This window comes from Lotus japonicus, chromosome 4 (genome assembly GCF_012489685.1).
Source record: "Lotus japonicus ecotype B-129 chromosome 4, LjGifu_v1.2".
Lineage (NCBI taxonomy): Eukaryota > Viridiplantae > Streptophyta > Magnoliopsida > Fabales > Fabaceae > Lotus > Lotus japonicus.
Genome location: NC_080044.1, coordinates 49,108,143 through 49,126,930, shown reverse-complemented (window position 1 = coordinate 49,126,930; position 18,788 = coordinate 49,108,143). Strand labels below are relative to the sequence as shown.

At 33.7% G+C, this 18,788-nt stretch overlaps 1 protein-coding gene across 2 annotated transcripts; it reads left to right on the top strand.

Moving 5' to 3' along the window:
- The first annotated feature begins 12,325 nt into the window (after positions 1-12,325).
- Positions 12,326-15,614, top strand: LOC130715049 (nudix hydrolase 14, chloroplastic). 2 transcript variants are annotated; one of them, XM_057565041.1, is made up of 7 exons: positions 12,326-12,567; positions 12,809-12,914; positions 13,932-14,009; positions 14,522-14,614; positions 14,708-14,800; positions 14,965-15,063; positions 15,149-15,614. In XM_057565041.1, the coding sequence occupies exons 1-7, from the start codon at positions 12,362-12,364 to the stop codon at positions 15,413-15,415; spliced, it is 942 nt and encodes a 313-aa protein (XP_057421024.1). In that variant the 5' UTR covers positions 12,326-12,361; the 3' UTR covers positions 15,416-15,614. The 2 variants fall into 2 exon arrangements, with proteins under 2 accessions (XP_057421024.1, XP_057421025.1); XM_057565042.1 differs by having other exon boundaries at positions 12,330-12,567; positions 15,179-15,614.
- Positions 15,615-18,788: the final 3,174 nt, after the last annotated feature.

Here is an 18,788-nt window from a genome sequence, read left to right as displayed (position 1 = left end):
CACACTCTAAAGATTGTCAAACCTAGACTAGCTACCAATTTTCCAAATCACCGGGCTAAAAACCATGATACTGAAAAAAAAAACTTCTGCACTAGGCAAAGGAGGTACCATGCACTCACAACATCACCATAACCCCATGACACGCCAAAAAAAAAAGTTCACTCTTATTACGATAGTTTCTAAAAAAAATGGGACTTCTAACTTACTTCATGAGTTCATCCTAGATGAAAAAAAACTAGTATTATTTATCAAAATTCAAGTTAAAAATAAGTCTAATTCTATTCACTTATTTTAAATAATATTAACCCACCACAATGGAGTTATTTAACCCTATGAAGTACGTTATAAGATTTTTTTATTCACATACTAGTATTTTTTACCCGTGCGATGCCTGGTGCGATGCACGGGGGATATTCATTTTTTTATTGCGTAAAATTTTAAAATCTGTGTTATTGTTGTTATATGTTTAAAAGATAATGGACATTGATATTAATATCAGTCACACCTATCATTATCATCCTCAATGTGTAGCACAGTTTAAAGTGTATTACATTTTCACTACCGCTACACATTAGGGTGGTTGGTATTAATAAGGGTGTGTGTAGTATTTTTAACAATGGCCAAAGATGATTTACGGATAATGTGAGGTAAATTTCATGTGCATTTAGGTAATTTTCATATCGATTTTTATTTTTTGTTTCATGTGGAATGAAAGTAACTTTCCACTAGGAGAGTTAACCTCAATGATATGGATGTTCTTGACTCGAACATGATTTCCTTCAAAGAAAGACGTCTTACCCAAAAAGAAAATAATTTTCATTTTTTTTGAGGTAACAATAGTTTTCATATAGAATAATTGTTGATTGAGCACAAAACATAAAAAAAATGGAAAATATAAACAGATTTTGACTCGGGAAGTTTTAATTCAAGTCCTAGTATTGTGACCCGTGAAATACACGGAGATATTCATTTCTGTTTATAATGTGTATTTTTTCATATTCTCAATTATTTTTATAGATTTACTTTTTTGCTCCATCGGAAAATATTTTTATAGATTTACTAAAAGAAGAATCATGAATTAAAAGAATTTTTGAATCTGATTCACACTAGTGCGGTCATGTCTGAAGCTGATGAGTTAGTGGATGTTCTTGGGAGTTTATGCATCTTGGAGTTCTGGCGGATTTGTTTTGCGGTTTTTTAAGCCAAAAAAAGGTTTTTACTTAGATATCTAGATAATTTTACTATGGAGTATGTATATGAATCTCACATAGAAAAGAGCTTACCTAGAACAAATTGGCGCCCTTGACTGACTAAATCCCAAAATAATTTGTACACTTGGTATTTTCATCATTGCACATTGAATTGCTCTCAGTTGCAAGGTCTTCAGAACTTACACGTAAGCTACTTAACTCAATTCCTAGTATGCTTCCATCAAACATGGTTCCTTTCAACTGTGTACCCAATCATGAACTTCATCATCAGCATCTCAAGTTTTTGGTCTTACACAGATGAACTATCACAACTAAAATTTCTTCGTTATTTTCTTGGCGTAAGTACGCCACCATCTGATCTGCGTATAAGCCTCAAAATTTACACACCAGTTGATTTCCTCTGAAATTTTCATTCTAATTTTAATAAAGTAAACCTAATGATTTAGGAGAGTCTAAAATTTTTTAATATAATCAATCAATCTATGAAAAAGACTCACGCCGAATTGTGTAGCGCAAGATCTATATGTCTATTTCTCTTTCCATCCTTTTCACTTTCTATTAATCTACGTTTTTTGAACTAAATGCCCAATAACATCTAAAATAAAATAAAAAGGATAAAGATTAATAGTAAAATATAATGTGGAGCATGCAATAATGTTGTTGTATGAGAAGTTACCTAGCAAGTATTAGTCATTAGCAAAACCCGTTTTGCTAGATTTTTTTGACCGTCTGCCTGGGTTTTGGTTCGGTCTGCAGAATCTTAGAGGGTCTCTTTTGGCTGGTTTTCTTTTTGGATCTCCTTTGAGGAGGGTGAATATCATGTATATTTCGTCATCGTTTTTTCAATACATTTTCACTTTCAAAAAAAGTATGTCATTAGGGTTGTCTGAATTTTAGGAAGTGGTACAAAATCATATTTTGCTCCAGGAATTGTGTCACTTGTAGTCTCTTTAACTTTTGAGATGACATTTAAAGTAATCTTGTATTTATGATTTGTGACTCTACATTTTTTAGCAGATTTGAACCATAAAATTATGAATCATATAAACCTGTCCTTCACACAATGTGTCACTAAACTGTCCTATTTGACTCCGGTCAAAGGTTGCATGGATCTTCGAGTGCTGTTTAAAATCTATAATCGTCCCTGTACTTTGAGCGAGTTTTGAAAATCATCCCTCGCTGGAAAATTATCTGAAAACCATCCTCAGACTATTGAAAATAATTTCAACCCATCCCTCCGGCCGCCTCAGGTCCGGCCAGCTCCTTATGTGGATGTCCACGTCAATTGGGTTAAAACATATAATCGTCCCAGCAATTTGAGCGAGTTTTGAAAACCGTCCCTCGCCGAAAAATTATCTGAAAACCATCCTCAGACTATTGAAAATAATTTCAACTCATCCTACAAAATGCATAGCAACACAGGTCATGAACAAGCATTGCATAATTTTAAGCAAATTTCAAGTTTCAAGCATCACTAAACCCAAATCGCACACTGTCAATTCGAACAAACGAAACCCTAAAATAGAAACAAGGTAGAAATAATCTGATTCAACTCAAAAATAGAAACCAACAACAACAACACACAACTCGCAAAACCAACAACAGCAACACATGTTGCTCGCAATTTGTATTCAACACCCTCTCAACAACAAAAACTCAAACTTTCAACGGTTAAACGAGAAGGATTCAGAACAAACCTCACAAGCTTCCTTCCCAGTTCTTCGTCGCAGCCTCAGTGTTCTTCGTCGCCTAATTCGTCCTCAGTTCTTCGAATCACCTTCCCCAATTCTTTGAAGGGTTCGAACGATGATGATGAATGCAAAGGAGAGGGATGGGTTTCGAACAGAAGCTCAAACAGAAGGGATAAGATGTTGATTTGTTATTTAGAGTTAATTAGGGGGAAAACTAGGGATTTAGGGTTAATTGTGTTAATTCAGATAATTATGACAAATTTTAATTTAAAAAAAAGACACGTAATCCTCATTAATTGACGTGGACAGCCACGTAAGGAACTGGTCGGACCTGAGGCGGCCAGAGGGATGGGTTGAAATTATTTTCAATAGTCCGAGGATGGTTTTCAGATAATTTTCCGACAAGGGACGATTTTCAAAACTCGTTTAAAGTATATGGACGATTATATAAAAAAAATTCCACGTCGAGTCTCATTAATTGACGTGGACGGCCAAGTCAGCGATTGCCGGACCTGGGACTGCCGAAGGGACGAGTCAAATTTGTTTTTAAAAGTCTGGGGATGGTTTTCAAATAATTTTCCGGCGAGAGACGGTTTTCAAAACTCGCTCAAATTTCAGGGACGGTTATAGTTTTTAACCCTATAAAAATTAATGTTTTTGTATGGTAAAAATAAATAGTTTGAATTAGGTACCATGCAAATTGGAAAAACTATGAAAACATAATACATGTTCATCGATTAAGACCAACTTAATACTATTAAGTATTAACAACTTGATATTTTTTTAAATCTCTTATTTCTCACACATGGAGCACACAAACTCTGATCTTTCCTGTGGAAATATCAGATACCTTATGCAAAGTCTGGGTCATCCCACATAGCAAAAAGTTGAGAATATCAAAAAGAATATTTTTTGAGGTGTTGGAATTTTACATGATGAAATCAAGTTGAAAATCATCATGAAATAAAAAACATGTTAGAACACATAAAAATTTTAGGCTAGGACATCAATAGTTACTCCTTGAATATATGTACCTGAGAAAATGGCTTGAACCTTGAGCCTTCAAAAAAACAAAAGCAAATACATAAACAAAACTTATGTGAGTAGCACATGTTGAATGAGTATTGACACTTATTTATATACTTGTAGGAGAGAAGGGTTAGTGAGAGTTTATTTTTGGTAAGATGTTATTTAATATTAAGTTTGTCTTTTTGAATTTCATAACTCATAAGAAATAAATAATAATAAATTTATTTAAAATATTTTTGAAGTTAATAGTAGAACTCTATAGAATGACATCGATGAAGGAAGTTCAAGAGGAAGGGATATGAGTGTATTTTTTATTGAATGACCTTTAACTTTTAAGGTTTATTATTACTATTAATTATCAGTTAATTAGAGCTAAAACAAATCTAAACTAATAAAATGTATCTTATGAAATTCCCTATGGTTTTAGTGATATCATATTTAATATTAATTTTGTCTTATGAAATTTCATAACCAATATGAATTAAATAGTAATAATTTGTTTAAAATGATATTGAGATTAATAGTAGAAAGTTATAGACTAACATTGATAAAGGAAGTTCAAGGGGAAATAAATAGGGATTGTTTTTTTTCTTTTCCCATCACATGTTTGGGATATTTATTTTTGTAATTATGTATAATTTTTTTAATATTAAGTTTGTCTTTTTGAATTTCATAACTCATGAGAAATAAATAATAATAAATTTATTTAAAATAATTGTGAAGGTAACAGTATAAACGACATTGATGAAGGAAGTTCAAGAGGAAGGGGTATATGGGAGTTTTTGTTTATTGAATGACCTTTAACTTTTAAGTTTTATTATTAATATTAATTATTAATTGATTAATGTTTCAACAAATATAAACTAATAATATGTGTCTCATAGAATTCCTACTCTCAAGCGGTTAAAACTATAAAGACCAAGAAATGAATTTAAATTGAAACCGAAAGTTAGTATTTAAATAACATTTACTCTATTTATATTATAAATGAGTTATAAAATAAAAATTAAGATTCAAATAATTTAACTTGAATGTCATTGATCCTTCAATTTCAATCAAAAAATTAAGGATTTCACTTCAATAGGGAAATGGGAAAAAAAAATGAAGTAGACTCAACCAATAGAGTTGATAGATAAAAGAAATAAGAAGACGGAACAAAACCAAAAATTAAAAAAATAATATAAAATTAGTGCATTCGTAGTGTAGTGACACCTAAAAGTGACAAAAATAAATTAAACATAATGTATTGAAAGAGAAGAAGGATGATGAAGATGACAATACCGTATAAAGTGAAATAAAATAAAGATGACTCTCATTCAGTAGACCAAGTTGACAATCAAACAATTAAAAAGTAGTAGTCAAACCTGAAAGAATAAAAAATTGAATTGAAATCATTTAAATGTAAAATAAGAACAAAGACTTCATTGTATTAAGATTAAAAGAAAAGAAAATTATTTCGTTGATTTAGTTGATAATGAAAATGAGAAAAAAAAGTAAGAAACTTACTGTAACTGAAGATTGAACTATCAAAGAAATGGAAGTAACATCATAAAATTGGGCATGAAAAACAATGAAACACAATTAGAGAAATAATAAAGGAGAAAACGGAATAGAAGTTAAGAAAATAACATAATAGTGTTATTAATCCATAGAGAACTCTTACCGGATGAACGATGATGATGGAGAAGAACATCAATGCCTAATAATGAAAAGTGATGAAGAAGAAGTGGCTGATAAAAAAGAAGAGATGAAGTAGAAAATTTTCTAACCTGACAAAAGATCTTCTTGTGTAGGGGATGATGCTTTTGGAAAATTCAAATGAGAAAGATTTCTTCCATAGGAATAGAGAATCTGGAGATCAAGATGGGAAAGATGAAAGGAATCTGAAAGTGGAATGGAAATGTGTTTCATATATATATATGGGAGAAAAAGAATGAAACTCTTGCTATTTTTGTAACCACATTCAAGAGTTACAAAAGCAACAAAGAAAACAATCAAGAATGTGAAAAGGTTTCTAAAAGGGTTCTGTAAGAAAATGATGCACGGTTAGGATTATAAGCAATCAACGGTCAAAATTGATTTTATAATTAAGTATTCACAAATTTACATATATGCCCATGAAAAAATATTCACTCATGTGCATTGATTTTTTCATTTACTATCTTACCCTCAAAGTTGCTAAAACTTTTTTTTTATATATATTATAGATAGATAGATAGATAGATATAGATTATAGATAGATAGATTATAGATTATAGATAGATTATAGATTATAGATTATAGATTATAGATAGATTATAGATTATAGATTATAGATAGATAGATAGATTATAGATTATAGATTATAGATTATAGATAGATAAATAGACAGATATAGATTATAGATAGATTATATATTATAGATAGATTGTAGATAGATTATAGATAGATAGATTATAGATTATAGATTATAGATAGATTATAGATTATAGATTATAGATTATAGATTATAGATAGATAGATTATAGATTATAGATGGATCATTACAACCTCAATTGAAAATACCGAGATTTGAAAGAGTTCAATGACAGGAGCGTTGAACGTATCCCCAAATTCTACAGCCATGAGACTAATTAACTTGAGGTTATCAAATTAAGTGGGTATACCTTTACTAACAACTTTTTCTCCAAACACTAGAGAACGAACCATATACTAAATGCTTAAGTAGTTCAAATATCTATCAATTGTTATGTATCTTATTGGTTATTGAAGAAATTTTGAGTAATTTTTAAATCTGATAGGATGTTAGAAAAAATAATATAACAATAATAATAATAATGGTTCACAAAAAGATCCTAGAGCACTAGAAAACAGGTCAGCCAGAGATGAACTAAGATTCTTAAGTATAAAGGTATAAATGCATTAGAATTCTTCGGGAGGACTCCTTTATATAATAAGGAGTCTCTTGAATTGTAATACAACTTGGTCAATTACAATTATGTGGGAGGAAAATCAAACAATTACAGTTATTTGGAAGAGAGGAAATTGAGCAATCATGCCTAAGTGGTCATGTAGCTCATGAAACTACATTAGTGTTGTCAACGAGAAATTTGGGAGGCCTACTAATGAGACATGGGGGAAGAACCTGGACATCCTCCCCAATAACAAGTTGATCAACCATATGGTAGGTGCGAAGACGACTCGTGTGCCTATGCAGAATCAGTAGGTCCGCCAACCCAAGATGCTAAAGATCCAATAATAATAATAATAATAATAATAATAATAATAATAATAATAATAAAAAATTATGATTTATTATTGACTGCAACTTTAAATTGGAGGCCTCACCTCAACTTAAATATGTTTTAGTGTCTAATATTTTAAGAGATATCTAATTGGATTCCTATAAAAAATCCTTAGCAATGGATCATTTAAAATATATTTTTACTTGGTCAATTGTCATGTGTCATCTTAGTGATCATAGTTTAATTTTTTTCCACTTTTCTTTTATAAATTTCCACATTCTCCTTTCCCTTTCTTCCTCTTCCCCCTCCCTCTTTCACTATCATCATCATCATCTTCCCTCCCACCACCACAACCAATGTCCTTCACCACCGCAACCACCGCCCTTTACCACTGCAACCACCTACCACCTCAACCACCATCTTCTTCCTCCTCACTCCCACCACCACCACCACCTCCATCTCCAGAACCTAAAAATAGATAATAGATACAGACATGTGGTAAACGTTAAAAGTCTCTTCAAGAGTGCGACTCATAGGAATCAAACTCTTAACCTAGAGATTTAAACCACCAATTTTTACCATTGCGGCTGACACCCGTTAAGGACAAAATAATTAATAAATTATTAAATTAATAAACTACTTAGATTAGGCAAGAATATTGTTTGTGCAATCTCGCATGTTAACTTAGCATGAAGTACTACTAACATATGATAATGTTGCGTCATGATTCATGGCAATCGCCAAAACTTTATTCGAGTATACTTTTATTTATGAGTTCCATATGTTACTTTTGAGTACAATGTAAATCATTTTTTATTACAACAACAAACCCAATTATCACCATCTAAGTAACAACGACCCCCTGGATATTTTAGATTAGCACACTTAAGGGTACAATCTTGACCAGTAGTGCAGAGCGCAATGCAAGGGCCCGTGATGTCTTCTTCAATTGTTGGACCTGCAATAAGAAAAAAAAATTCGCAATTTTATATTTTCTGAAAATAACCTTCTCAACATGGATACATTAATTTAATTCGTAAAAAGCAAAGACCCAACCAATACCGTAAAAACCTCCCAAAACCCTGGGAAAACACTTCAACAACACCAAACCAAAATCCATCACGTCTACCCTAAAGGTCCTCACTAAAAAAATTCACAATTATAAGTAAATAATTAATTCTTTTCTAATGTAAAATATATTTATATCAACTACCTAAGATACTACTGTTATGAAAAAAAAATTTTTGATATGTCATCTCTTCAGAAAAAAAAATTATGTATTGAAAAATTGTAAGTAAAAAAGTGTTACAAATCTTACTTGTACAACACTATTGATTGACAATGAAGTAAGAACACAAATATATTTTTAAAATTTTCTTTTTTACTACATATTAACAATACAAAGTAAGAGATGAAAATCACTCCCTCTTCTTACCTGGGGATAGTACCAAAGTAATTATGAAAATTACAAGAGGAAAAGGTTGATAGATGCGAATAGCCATTTTACGAGTATTTCACTGTTAAGCTTATTTTGTATGTGATGAATGCCTAACAATGTTTCATTATATACTATTTTTTTAAGACGAAGTCAAAAAAATAAAATTATAAAAATGGAAAAAAGAGAGTGAATGCAATAAAAATAAGAAAAAAATTAATGTCTAAATTTCTTATTTTTGTCACCCTGCTTTATTTTAGGTCAAACCATCATTGGTTTAATTGATATTTATTGTCATAGTTGAAATAGTGAGAGGTTTGAATATATTAATGATTACTATGAACTAGTATTGAACATGTGACATGCACGGCTGAAATATGAAAGACACAAATTTATAATCTAAGAATAAATTTTTTTGAACGTAATATAAAAATGCACATATAAGTCATAAAATTATTAAGTTTCATTCAAATCCTAATAGAAACATTCTTATAAACTACATTTGTTGGGGTTAATGATATAATTATGAATTAATAAAATTGCGGTTCTTTAAAAAAAGTAACACCTTTGTGGGTAATAAATTTTAAAACACTTTCAATATACTATTAATTATATATAATTATTAATTAATTAAAAATAAATAATTTTAAAATACAATTAATATGATGATAATGACATATTTAATGATTATTTTTGGGATACAGATATGTTTAATATGTTTAATGATATAAAGGTTAGTAATTAATTTTGTAGTGATAAGTAGTAGATAGTGTTGAAATTAGCTTGCATTAATATTTGAGGAAATAATTTTCAAAATTCAATATTATTTATGAGACAAAATAGTTTATCAAAATTTAAGATAATTATGAGACATTTAAAAAAAAATTCAAGATACACAGAAACAATATATTTAAATTTTTGAGTTTAATTGATATTTTTTCAAAATTCAGAAAAATAATAATAATTGAATTTATCAAATTTTCATAGCTATAAAAAATATCAACTTTGTATATTCAAACTCAAACAATAAATATAGATTTAATAAAAAAATGCCAAACACATTTAATGGTAATAAAGTCACAATTGACTTTTGATAATTATTCTAATATCATCAATAACCATTTAATATCACATTAATACCGTAGTTATTTTTAAAAATATGTTATTTTTGAATATTTAAATTACTGAAAAATTAGAAAATACAAATATGACATTATCTACTTACTAGAAATATTATGAGCGAGAAAGTTATTCAAGAAAGACAAACCACGAGCGGATGACACTTGTTTGAGTTTTCACTTTTTGATTTTGAAAATAGTATTTAGTATAGGATATGACAGGATTTAATGTATATAGTTTGAAATGAATATAATATTCATCAATATAAATACATTAATAATTAATTATTTTAATATAGTGACTTAACTAGGTGTTGGTTTAGTAGTAAGCAAGCTAGACTCACGTAAGGATGAGAGCACAAGTCGGCAACCACGAGATTAGTCTCTCGAGATACATAAATCACGTTAAGTGAGTAGACATTTCCCATTAAATGTTTCTCGATATGCATCGTCCGAAGATCGAACCCTAGACTGGATGCTTATGGAGTCAGTTGTCCAACTCCTTATTGGTGTTAATGATATTGTTAATCATTATAATTTTATGAAGTTAATCAATGTTTAGTATTTAAATTATTTATAAATAGTTTTGTTTTAAATAACTAAAATATTTAATAATATAAATTATTTATAGATTGCTGCAGGTGTTTATTTATTTTTTCATTTTCTCTTTACAGTATGTGGACTCTTTTTCATACTCTAAGTTTTTATCCCAAATGAGTTTTTCTTAGAGAGGTTTTAATGAGGCACACACTGTGCGTAAAGAGTAAGGGTGTCTTTTGTTTCATGAGTATGTTCTTTTGATGAAGTTTTGCATTATTAATAAAGTATTTCATTTTGCAGTAAAAAAAAATATAAAGTTAAGTTAAATAAATTTTATTTTATTTAAAGTCCATAAGGATTATTTCAAATAATATATATTAAATAATTTTGAAGATATAAATTAAATATCTTACAATGAAAATTATAAATAAAAATATAAAAAATTATCTTATTTTTCATATCAAATAATTTTAGGTAGTCTTTTTAAATAATGTAAAAAAGAAAATAATTTACCAAAAAAAGTGGCGATTTTGGTTATCTTTGTGAACGTCGTTTATGTTCATTCTCAATGTGTTATTGTCTCCCTTGAGGTTCAATCTCAACATTAGGCTCTTAGTGCAATTTATGCAGTCCTATCTCGATAGAAAGGGAAGGAAAAACTATTACTTCCCTTGGGAGCTTGATTGATGACTTCAATGAGGTTGCCTATAGTTCGGAGGTTCTTGGTGGTTCTTTCTCTGTTAACTGTGCTCAACATTTGTAGGAAGTTTTTGACTCTTGTTATCTCATTGATCTCGGTTCCATTAGAAATAAGTTTATTTGGATTCCCAAGAATCAGGGTTGTATCCTTAATGCATAAGTGTTTGGGTCGAGCTCTTATTGGTGTTGAGTGGATATTTGCTTTCCTTGAAGAAATTGTTGAAAACCTTTGTCGCGCTCACTCTCCAGTGCTCCTTAAGTGTGGGGGTTACCTCAGAACAACAAGCATTGTCAGTTTCGTTTTTTGGCTGCCTGGTTATATAATCCTAAGTATAGTACTATTGTTTGGAGTAAAGCGTGAAATATATTATCAGTTTTTTTCAAACTAGGTCTCCCAATAATATATTAATATAAATACTTATAAAATAGTCGGGTCTTACAAAACTAACTTGTGATTGTATTCATGTGTGATTTGGTCCAGACTCGGTGAGTCGCCAAATCCAGCATTCTTCCATGTCTGTTCGCGGGCTTGGGTTGGGTTTCTTATCCATCATAAGAACCAACGCAAGTTAACTGTTATTTTATAGTGACTTTGGCGTTAGCGCAACAATGTTGTTTTTTAGGATTCTTCGTGGACTGTGGAGCATGTCATGCAGCAAGTTGCAACATTGACTGTGTAGTGTGGAGAGTTCTTGAGTCCTCTTTCCATCTCGGTTTCTTCCAACTCCAACAAATTTTTTTGGTCTTTCCCTAGTGGTTCTACAGCTAAGCTTAACAATGATGGCAACTTTGATTTGTGTAAGCACCTGATTGGTTTTAGTGGTCTTGTTCGCAATGCTTCTACTTCTTGGCTGGGTGTTTTTTCAGGCTCCTCCAGTGGGTCTTGAGCGCTCTCGACTGAGTTGACTACCATCAAGCATAGTCTTCTCTTAGCTTAGGAGTTGGGTTTTCGGCATGTCGTTTGTGTGTGTGACTCGCTTGATGCTATTAGGATGTTGCAATCTCATCCTTTAACATTACACTTGGGAGCTTTGTTAGTGGAGATCTTTGATAGCTCTACTCGTGCGTTGCATGTTAGCTTTTAGCATGTTTCGAGTTAGGCTAATATGTGCGCTGACATACTTGCTTTTTTGGGTGTGCGCTTTCAGTTTAGTCTCCAGAATTGATCATTACCTTTAGCTGATTTGAGTCTGCTTCTTGCGTGGGACCAACGTTGTTGTGCTGGTCTTCTCCGGTTGTTGCTTTCTCCATTTATTTTTATTTTTATATTTTTGGTCAACAGGCCCAATAGCTGCATCCATGGACATATGTTAGATGATGAACTGAGTTTGTCGTTTTGGGCCGGTTTTTAACCCATTGACCAAAGGACGTGATTCATTTCTTCTTGCTGACGCCAACGCTCAAGCTTTAAAAAATGGCTGTGTCTGTTCGCACTGTATCCGCTGCGTTGAAGCAGTTCGTACCAACCCACGCTTTCCATCGGATTTCGACGAAGAAGGTCTTCGGCTGCAAAATGTCGACCGAGTCACCGCCCTTCACTCACTCCATCACCCTGCCGAGTAAACAGTCCGAACCCTTTCACATCGTTGCTGCTCCCGGTGTCTCTCATTCTGATTTCTGGTCAGTTTCTTATTTTCATTTGATAATTTTGGTCAGAAATTATATTATAGTAGCAAAGCTTTAGATGTAGTCATGTTTTTAGTATATTTATTTCCAATTCCAATTTGAACCAAATTCGAATTTGGAAGCTAGAAGGGTTCACTCAATTAGGTGCTAGGCATTCATATGATTTTTGTCGCTGTTGTTCGTTTGAATGTTTGTTTCATTTAGGATGTATCAAGTATGATTTTCCCCCTTGCAGGAATGCTATTGATTCCTCTTTATTCAAGCAGTGGTTGCATAACTTGCAAACTGAGAATGGGATTTTAGCTGATGGTACTATGACTCTGAGACAAGTTTTAATTCAGGTAATAAGTTCATTGTGATAAAATCAGTCAATGAAGGTTATTTCATTGAAAAGAGGTTTTCTCTGCAGTCCATAATCCAAAGTCTTTGAACTCATGGCAAGAAACTTATTTGATGTTGTCAATGCAGATAGTTTCTCCCTGTTTTCTTCACAGTACATAGTGCATGTTTGGAATTTGGATACATGGTAGAAACTAAAAAGTCACCGGTGAGGCCAAAATCATGGAGGACGGTAGCAAAAGCTAAGAAAAATTGTTTCTGTCTACCGTGATTTTGACTTGACCATGGCAAGACTGTTGTTCGTATAAGACAGTTGATTTGGAATGTATAGTTATTAGGGATTTCTTGACTATCAAGATTCAAGAATCATATTTGGACCTGTCAGATACTTCCAAGTTGGAGGCCCGCTTGAGTGTCCAGATTCAGATGACGTGGCGAGTCATTAAGACACACATAGCCTTCATACTTCAGCTATGATGTCTTGTGGACTAGTCAGATACTTCCTAATCGGAAGCCCACCTGGATTTGCAGATTCAGATGACGTGGCGAGCCATTAAGACACTTAGCCTCCATACTTACAGTGTGGAGGCTCTCCTAGTTGAGGCTTGTTCAACGGATCCCAGGTGGTGAGCCATCCTCCCAAGTGACGAGTCATCCTTCCCAGTGGCGAGTGATTCCTTCATGAATGACTCGACCCTATTGGGCGAGAAATGTACTAGTTTAGAGTATATATGTATATTCGGGCTACGTCTGTATAAGGCCCAAGTCCAAGTGAGAATTAGGGTTAGGGTTTATCTCTCCTATCATAAAAGGGAAAGATTAATTGTAATTGTGCATGTTTGCTTGATATATGCAAGGTCTATAACGTTCCATTTCCGGAAGGGTTTAAGCTTGGCTTCCGACATTGTTTACGCATCGTGAACAATATTGTTTCTGATAGTTTAGGGAACTGTTACTTGGAATTCAAGTAAAAGGATACAACACTAATATGTTTGGTGGATTTTTTGTGGTATAAAAAGGGAGTAGACATGTTTGGAAAGCGCATTGGGTTTCTCAAGTTCCAAGCTGACATTTTTGACAAAGAAACAGGGCAAAAGGTATCAGATTATTTACATAAAAAGTTTCAATGTAGAGTATTTGTTGACAATTGACATGTTTTCATGTGTTAATTACGGCAATGGGCTATGAATCAGTATGCATACAGTGATAGTCCTATCCTTCTTTTGCATTGTTGTCCTCCAATATCTAATATGGATTCCTAAACTTGGAATTTGGAAATGGTAACATTAGGAAACATTTTTTTCATATTTGTCTTACAAGGCTTCTTGGATATATATGCATGGATATTTAGGATACCTTTGTTTGGTACAGTTGTTATGTTATATTCTGAGGAAATTGTGGCGCCTTTTGTTTGGCACCTGGCACTTAAAAATCCTAAATATCCAACAGAGAGCATTGTATGCTGTGACATGTGCGGTTCTGAAATGCTTGAAAGGGTATCACATGCACATTGTGCGTTGGAGAAGACATGCAGAATTTGATGTGGCTATGCATTTAGTGCACCTAGGGCTGATTTCTTTCTTTTTTATAGTAAGTAAACCATGATTAGATTCCAGGTATTGTGTTTGCCAGAGGACCAGCTGTGGCTGTGCTGATACTTCTGGAATCAGAGGGTGAGACGTATGTGGTTCTTACTGATCAGGTAGATGTTGGAGCCTTGCTGTGTGCTTTTAAACAATTGTAACTGGAATTTCATGATATGTGTATTCTCATGTTGGATATTCTTAAATATAAGCCAAGGGTTCCTGTTGGGAAAACTATTTTGGAATTGCCTGCTGGAATGTTGGACGATGATAAGGGTGATTTTGTTGGCACTGCAGTTCGTGAGGTCTATTTCTCTCTTATTCTCACCATCTCTAGCTGGACACAAAGCACATGTTTTACTTGCATTCCAAGTGGCTTTTTGACTTGCATGTCTGAGTTTTTAGTTGTTTTTCCTAGTGATATGACTGTCTTAACAGTAATGTTCTGGAGTTGTTTTGAGACTGACAGGCTGAAGAAGAGACCGGCATCAAGTTAAAGCTAGACGATATGGTTGACCTCACTGCTTTTCTGGACTCTTCAACTGGATACAGAGTTTTCCCCTCTCCGGTATGCTTTGATCCTTTTGCATGAGGACCTTTTTGCATTTTTTTCTTTCGGAAATTTTGATGATTTACGCTTTGCAGATAATCAGTGTTTTTTTTGTTTTGTTATTTGGGGTAAGGGAGGATGTGATGAAGAAATCAGCATCTTTCTGTACAGAGGAAGAGTTGATAAAGAGATAATCACACAGCTGCAAGGTAAAGAAACTGGCCTTCGCGAACATGGGGAGCTGATTAAGGTACGTGTAGTACCATACAAGAACCTTTGGCGCTCAACAGCGGATTGCAAGGTTCTGGTGGCTGTAGCACTGTTTGAAATGGCTACCAAAGAAGGCCTGTTGCCTCTTTTGGCTACCTAACTAAAGGAGTAATAACTATCTTATTTATTTCATTATTGGGATGGCCCTATATGTTGCGTACACTTAACCAGAAAGGCTTGGTTGTTGTATCCCTTACCAAGAGATTCGCCTAATACTATGTTTTTCTTGTATATGCGAAGATTGTAGATTGAAAACAATGTTGATCAAAAGATGGTATACACAGCTGACATTGCTCGCACTTGCTATTATGCTTTTAAAGGAAATTCTTACACCTTGATTATTACTTAAACGCCAGAATAAATGGATTATGGATGACATGCCTGTTGGATGTTAAAGTTCTTTTAATGACAGCAACAAAGCCCAAAAATGTTTGTGCCACCTCTTTGTGAAACGTTTCCCTCAGTAAAACCAGTCGAGCGAGGCTGCAACTTACGCCACTCTTGAGGCTCTGGTAGCCCCTAATGTGGCTATGGTCTTTTCTTCCCTGAATGATGGGCTCTGTACCCATATATGGTGGTCATCTCCTCCATTTAATGAGAGTTTTGTTTCCTTTAAGGGCCCGTTTGGTGCGACGTATGGTATAAGGCCTAATAGTATAAGATCTGATAGTATTAGACCTGATAATATAAGCCCTGATAACTTTCTTATACTATCCAGCGTTTGGTCATACTCTATATAATTTACCATATCGTTTAAATTAATGCAATTTTATGTTTAGTGAAGTATTGAATAATGATATATAATAAAAATCGAATATGGAGGTGATTATAACGGTGGTGGCGGTTGTGATGGAAGTGGTGGTAGGTTGGTGGTGGTGGTGGTGGCAATGGTGGTAGGTTGGTGTTGGTGGCGGTGGTGGTGACAGTGGAGATAGGTTGGTGGTTGTGGTGGCAGCGATGGTGGTTGTGGTGGTGGCGATGATAGGGTGGTGGTGGTAAGGCGGTGGCGGTTGTGATAGGGTGGCGGCTACGGTGGAGGGTGGAGGCAATGGTGGTGGTGGTGGCGATAGGGTGGTGGTTGTGGTATCGGTGGTGGCGGTGGTGGCAATAGAGTGGTGGCGACGATTATGGTGGTGGTGGCGATAGGGTGGTGGTTGTGGTGTCGGTGGTGGCGGTAGGGCGGTGGTGGTGGCGGCGGTGGTGGTGATCAGGTGATGGCGGCGATGGTGGTTGTGGTGTTGGCGACGATAGGGTGGTGGTGGTAAGGCGATGGCGGTGGCGGCTGCAGTAGGGTGGCGACGACGGTGGAGGCAATGGTGGTGGTTGTGGCGATAGGGTGGTGATTGTGGTGTCGGTGGTGGCGGCGGTGGTGGTGGCGGCAACACCAATGGTGACGATAGGGCGGCGGTGGCGGCAGCGGTGGTGATCGGGTGGTGGCGGCAACACCAGTGGCGGTGGTGGGGCCAATGATGGTGTAAGTTGGCAGCAATGGAGGGTGGTGGTGATGGTGACTTATATGTCACAACCTTATCATGCATTATCCATTACTCACATGATGGATTAAATAATACGTCATTTTAACGTATAAGGAGACTTTGATAGATAAGCTTATACAATACGATGTCATCACCAAACAATGGATAAACTCATAATGTATTGTATAATCTTATACTATCATGCATAATACGGCGTGCCAAACGAGCCCTAAAACTCCTTCATCACCTCAAGCTGACCACCATCATCTTCCTTTAGCCGTTGTCCTTCCTATATGGGATGCCACTGACATTATCTACTCAACCCATGTCCCCTTCGTTGTCCCAAGTATCAGATAATGAAACATCATTTAAGTGACACATAAATTCTTATTCCAGTGGACTGTTACTATCTCCGTTTAGGAATAGTCGTTTATGAAACTTTGGGAATGTGAAATCAGGATTTCGAGTTAGAGTGAAGGCGCGCAGCTCCCACCCTCATCACATCTGCCCTTTATTCTCGTCTAGTACCATGCGGTGATTCCACTTATCCTTACTCTCCATGAGATGGTGTGGGTGTTGCTGGGCGTAGTAGACATTTATGACGAAGTCGCCAAAGACACCACATTCGCGTTGTGGCCGTTGATCAGTTCCTCCTTTAAGGGCACAATTGATTTCCCGCCGATTAGTTACTTACTTTCTATCAACTTCCAGTTTTCAATTTCTATTATTATATAACAACGAAATCCATTTCTCTTAACAAAGTCCTTTGAAGAAGATGACAAGAACCCTAGCATCTTGGTTCTCAACCAAAATTACCATGAATCTAGGTTTTCCATGTTTAAGAGAATATTGGTACTTTATGAAGTAATTTCTTTTTTCTAATTGATGATTAGATCTAATTGCTTGAACAGTTATTCATTTTCCAATGAAGGAGCATAACAAAGTCTAGGTTGTTACCGGTACTTGGTGTTATAGTAAATAAAAACTAATGTGTCTAATTGAAAGACGTGGCAAATTTTGATTGGAAGGACAACGTTGGGGATACCAAATTATTGACAGAAGATTTGGGTCGGGCTGGAAGATGCACCAATCATGATTCTGGCACAACCTTTTAAGTTGTAAAGTAAGAGCATGCTTAAAAATTGGAAGAAAATATGATTTTTTTCGATTTGAGTTGTATAGTAATAGAAATTTAAAAATTAAACAAAAAAACATATTCGCTCAAGTTATAGCACTGCAATATTATTCTTTAGGATTACCATTCTCACTTATTTGATGTAAGTGTTGGCTCTTTTAATATTTTAATTTAATCATTAACAATAAAATATATCAAATGCTGAACAAGAAAGTATTCGCAAGCTTCTTGTTGTGACTAACGAGGATAAATTTTAACGAGAAAAATATTTAAGCTAGAACAATAGGCAAATATTTAAATGCAGCTACGTTCATAAAGATTCAAACATGAGCGGTTAAGCTCGAATAATTTAATGTTAGTCAATCTACACGTTTAGTGGTATCGATTGGTAATTCTTAAATAATCTCATGTTAGTTGATTTACACGTTTAGTGGGATTAATTATAAATCCTTTTATAAGGATTTCTATAATCGTCAATAATTTATGTATACTAATAATGTAAATAGTTTTATACAAATATTCAATAATTTCTTGTTATCATTTTTTGTAATATTTTCATGGATTTAATGTGTATGTATTTTTCGTATAATTTTTTTTTTGTGTAAGATAGAAAATTAGTTTTTTTATATGTGATATTAAAATTAAACTCATTTTTGTATTTTGGGTTATTTGTATATTTTATTTGGTTACAAGTTTATTTGTATGACATTGCATTAAATTGAATTGTAAAACAACTCATGGTAAATCTAATTAAATGTATATATGCATGAGGTTGTCTAAATGACTTATGAAAGTTAATTAATCCCGCTCAAATGGACCAATATAATTATTTATAAATATATTAATAAATAAAATATGAAAAT

Coding starts and splice junctions, on each gene's coding strand:
- LOC130715049 (XM_057565041.1), top strand. CDS start 12,362: ATGGCTGTGTCTGTTCGCACTGTATCCGCTGCGTTGAAGCAGTTCGTA. Junction 12,915..13,931: donor TGAGACAAGTTTTAATTCAG/GTAATAAGTTCA, acceptor TGGTATAAAAAG/GGAGTAGACATGTTTGGAAA. Junction 14,615..14,707: donor ATGTGGTTCTTACTGATCAG/GTAGATGTTGGA, acceptor CTTAAATATAAG/CCAAGGGTTCCTGTTGGGAA.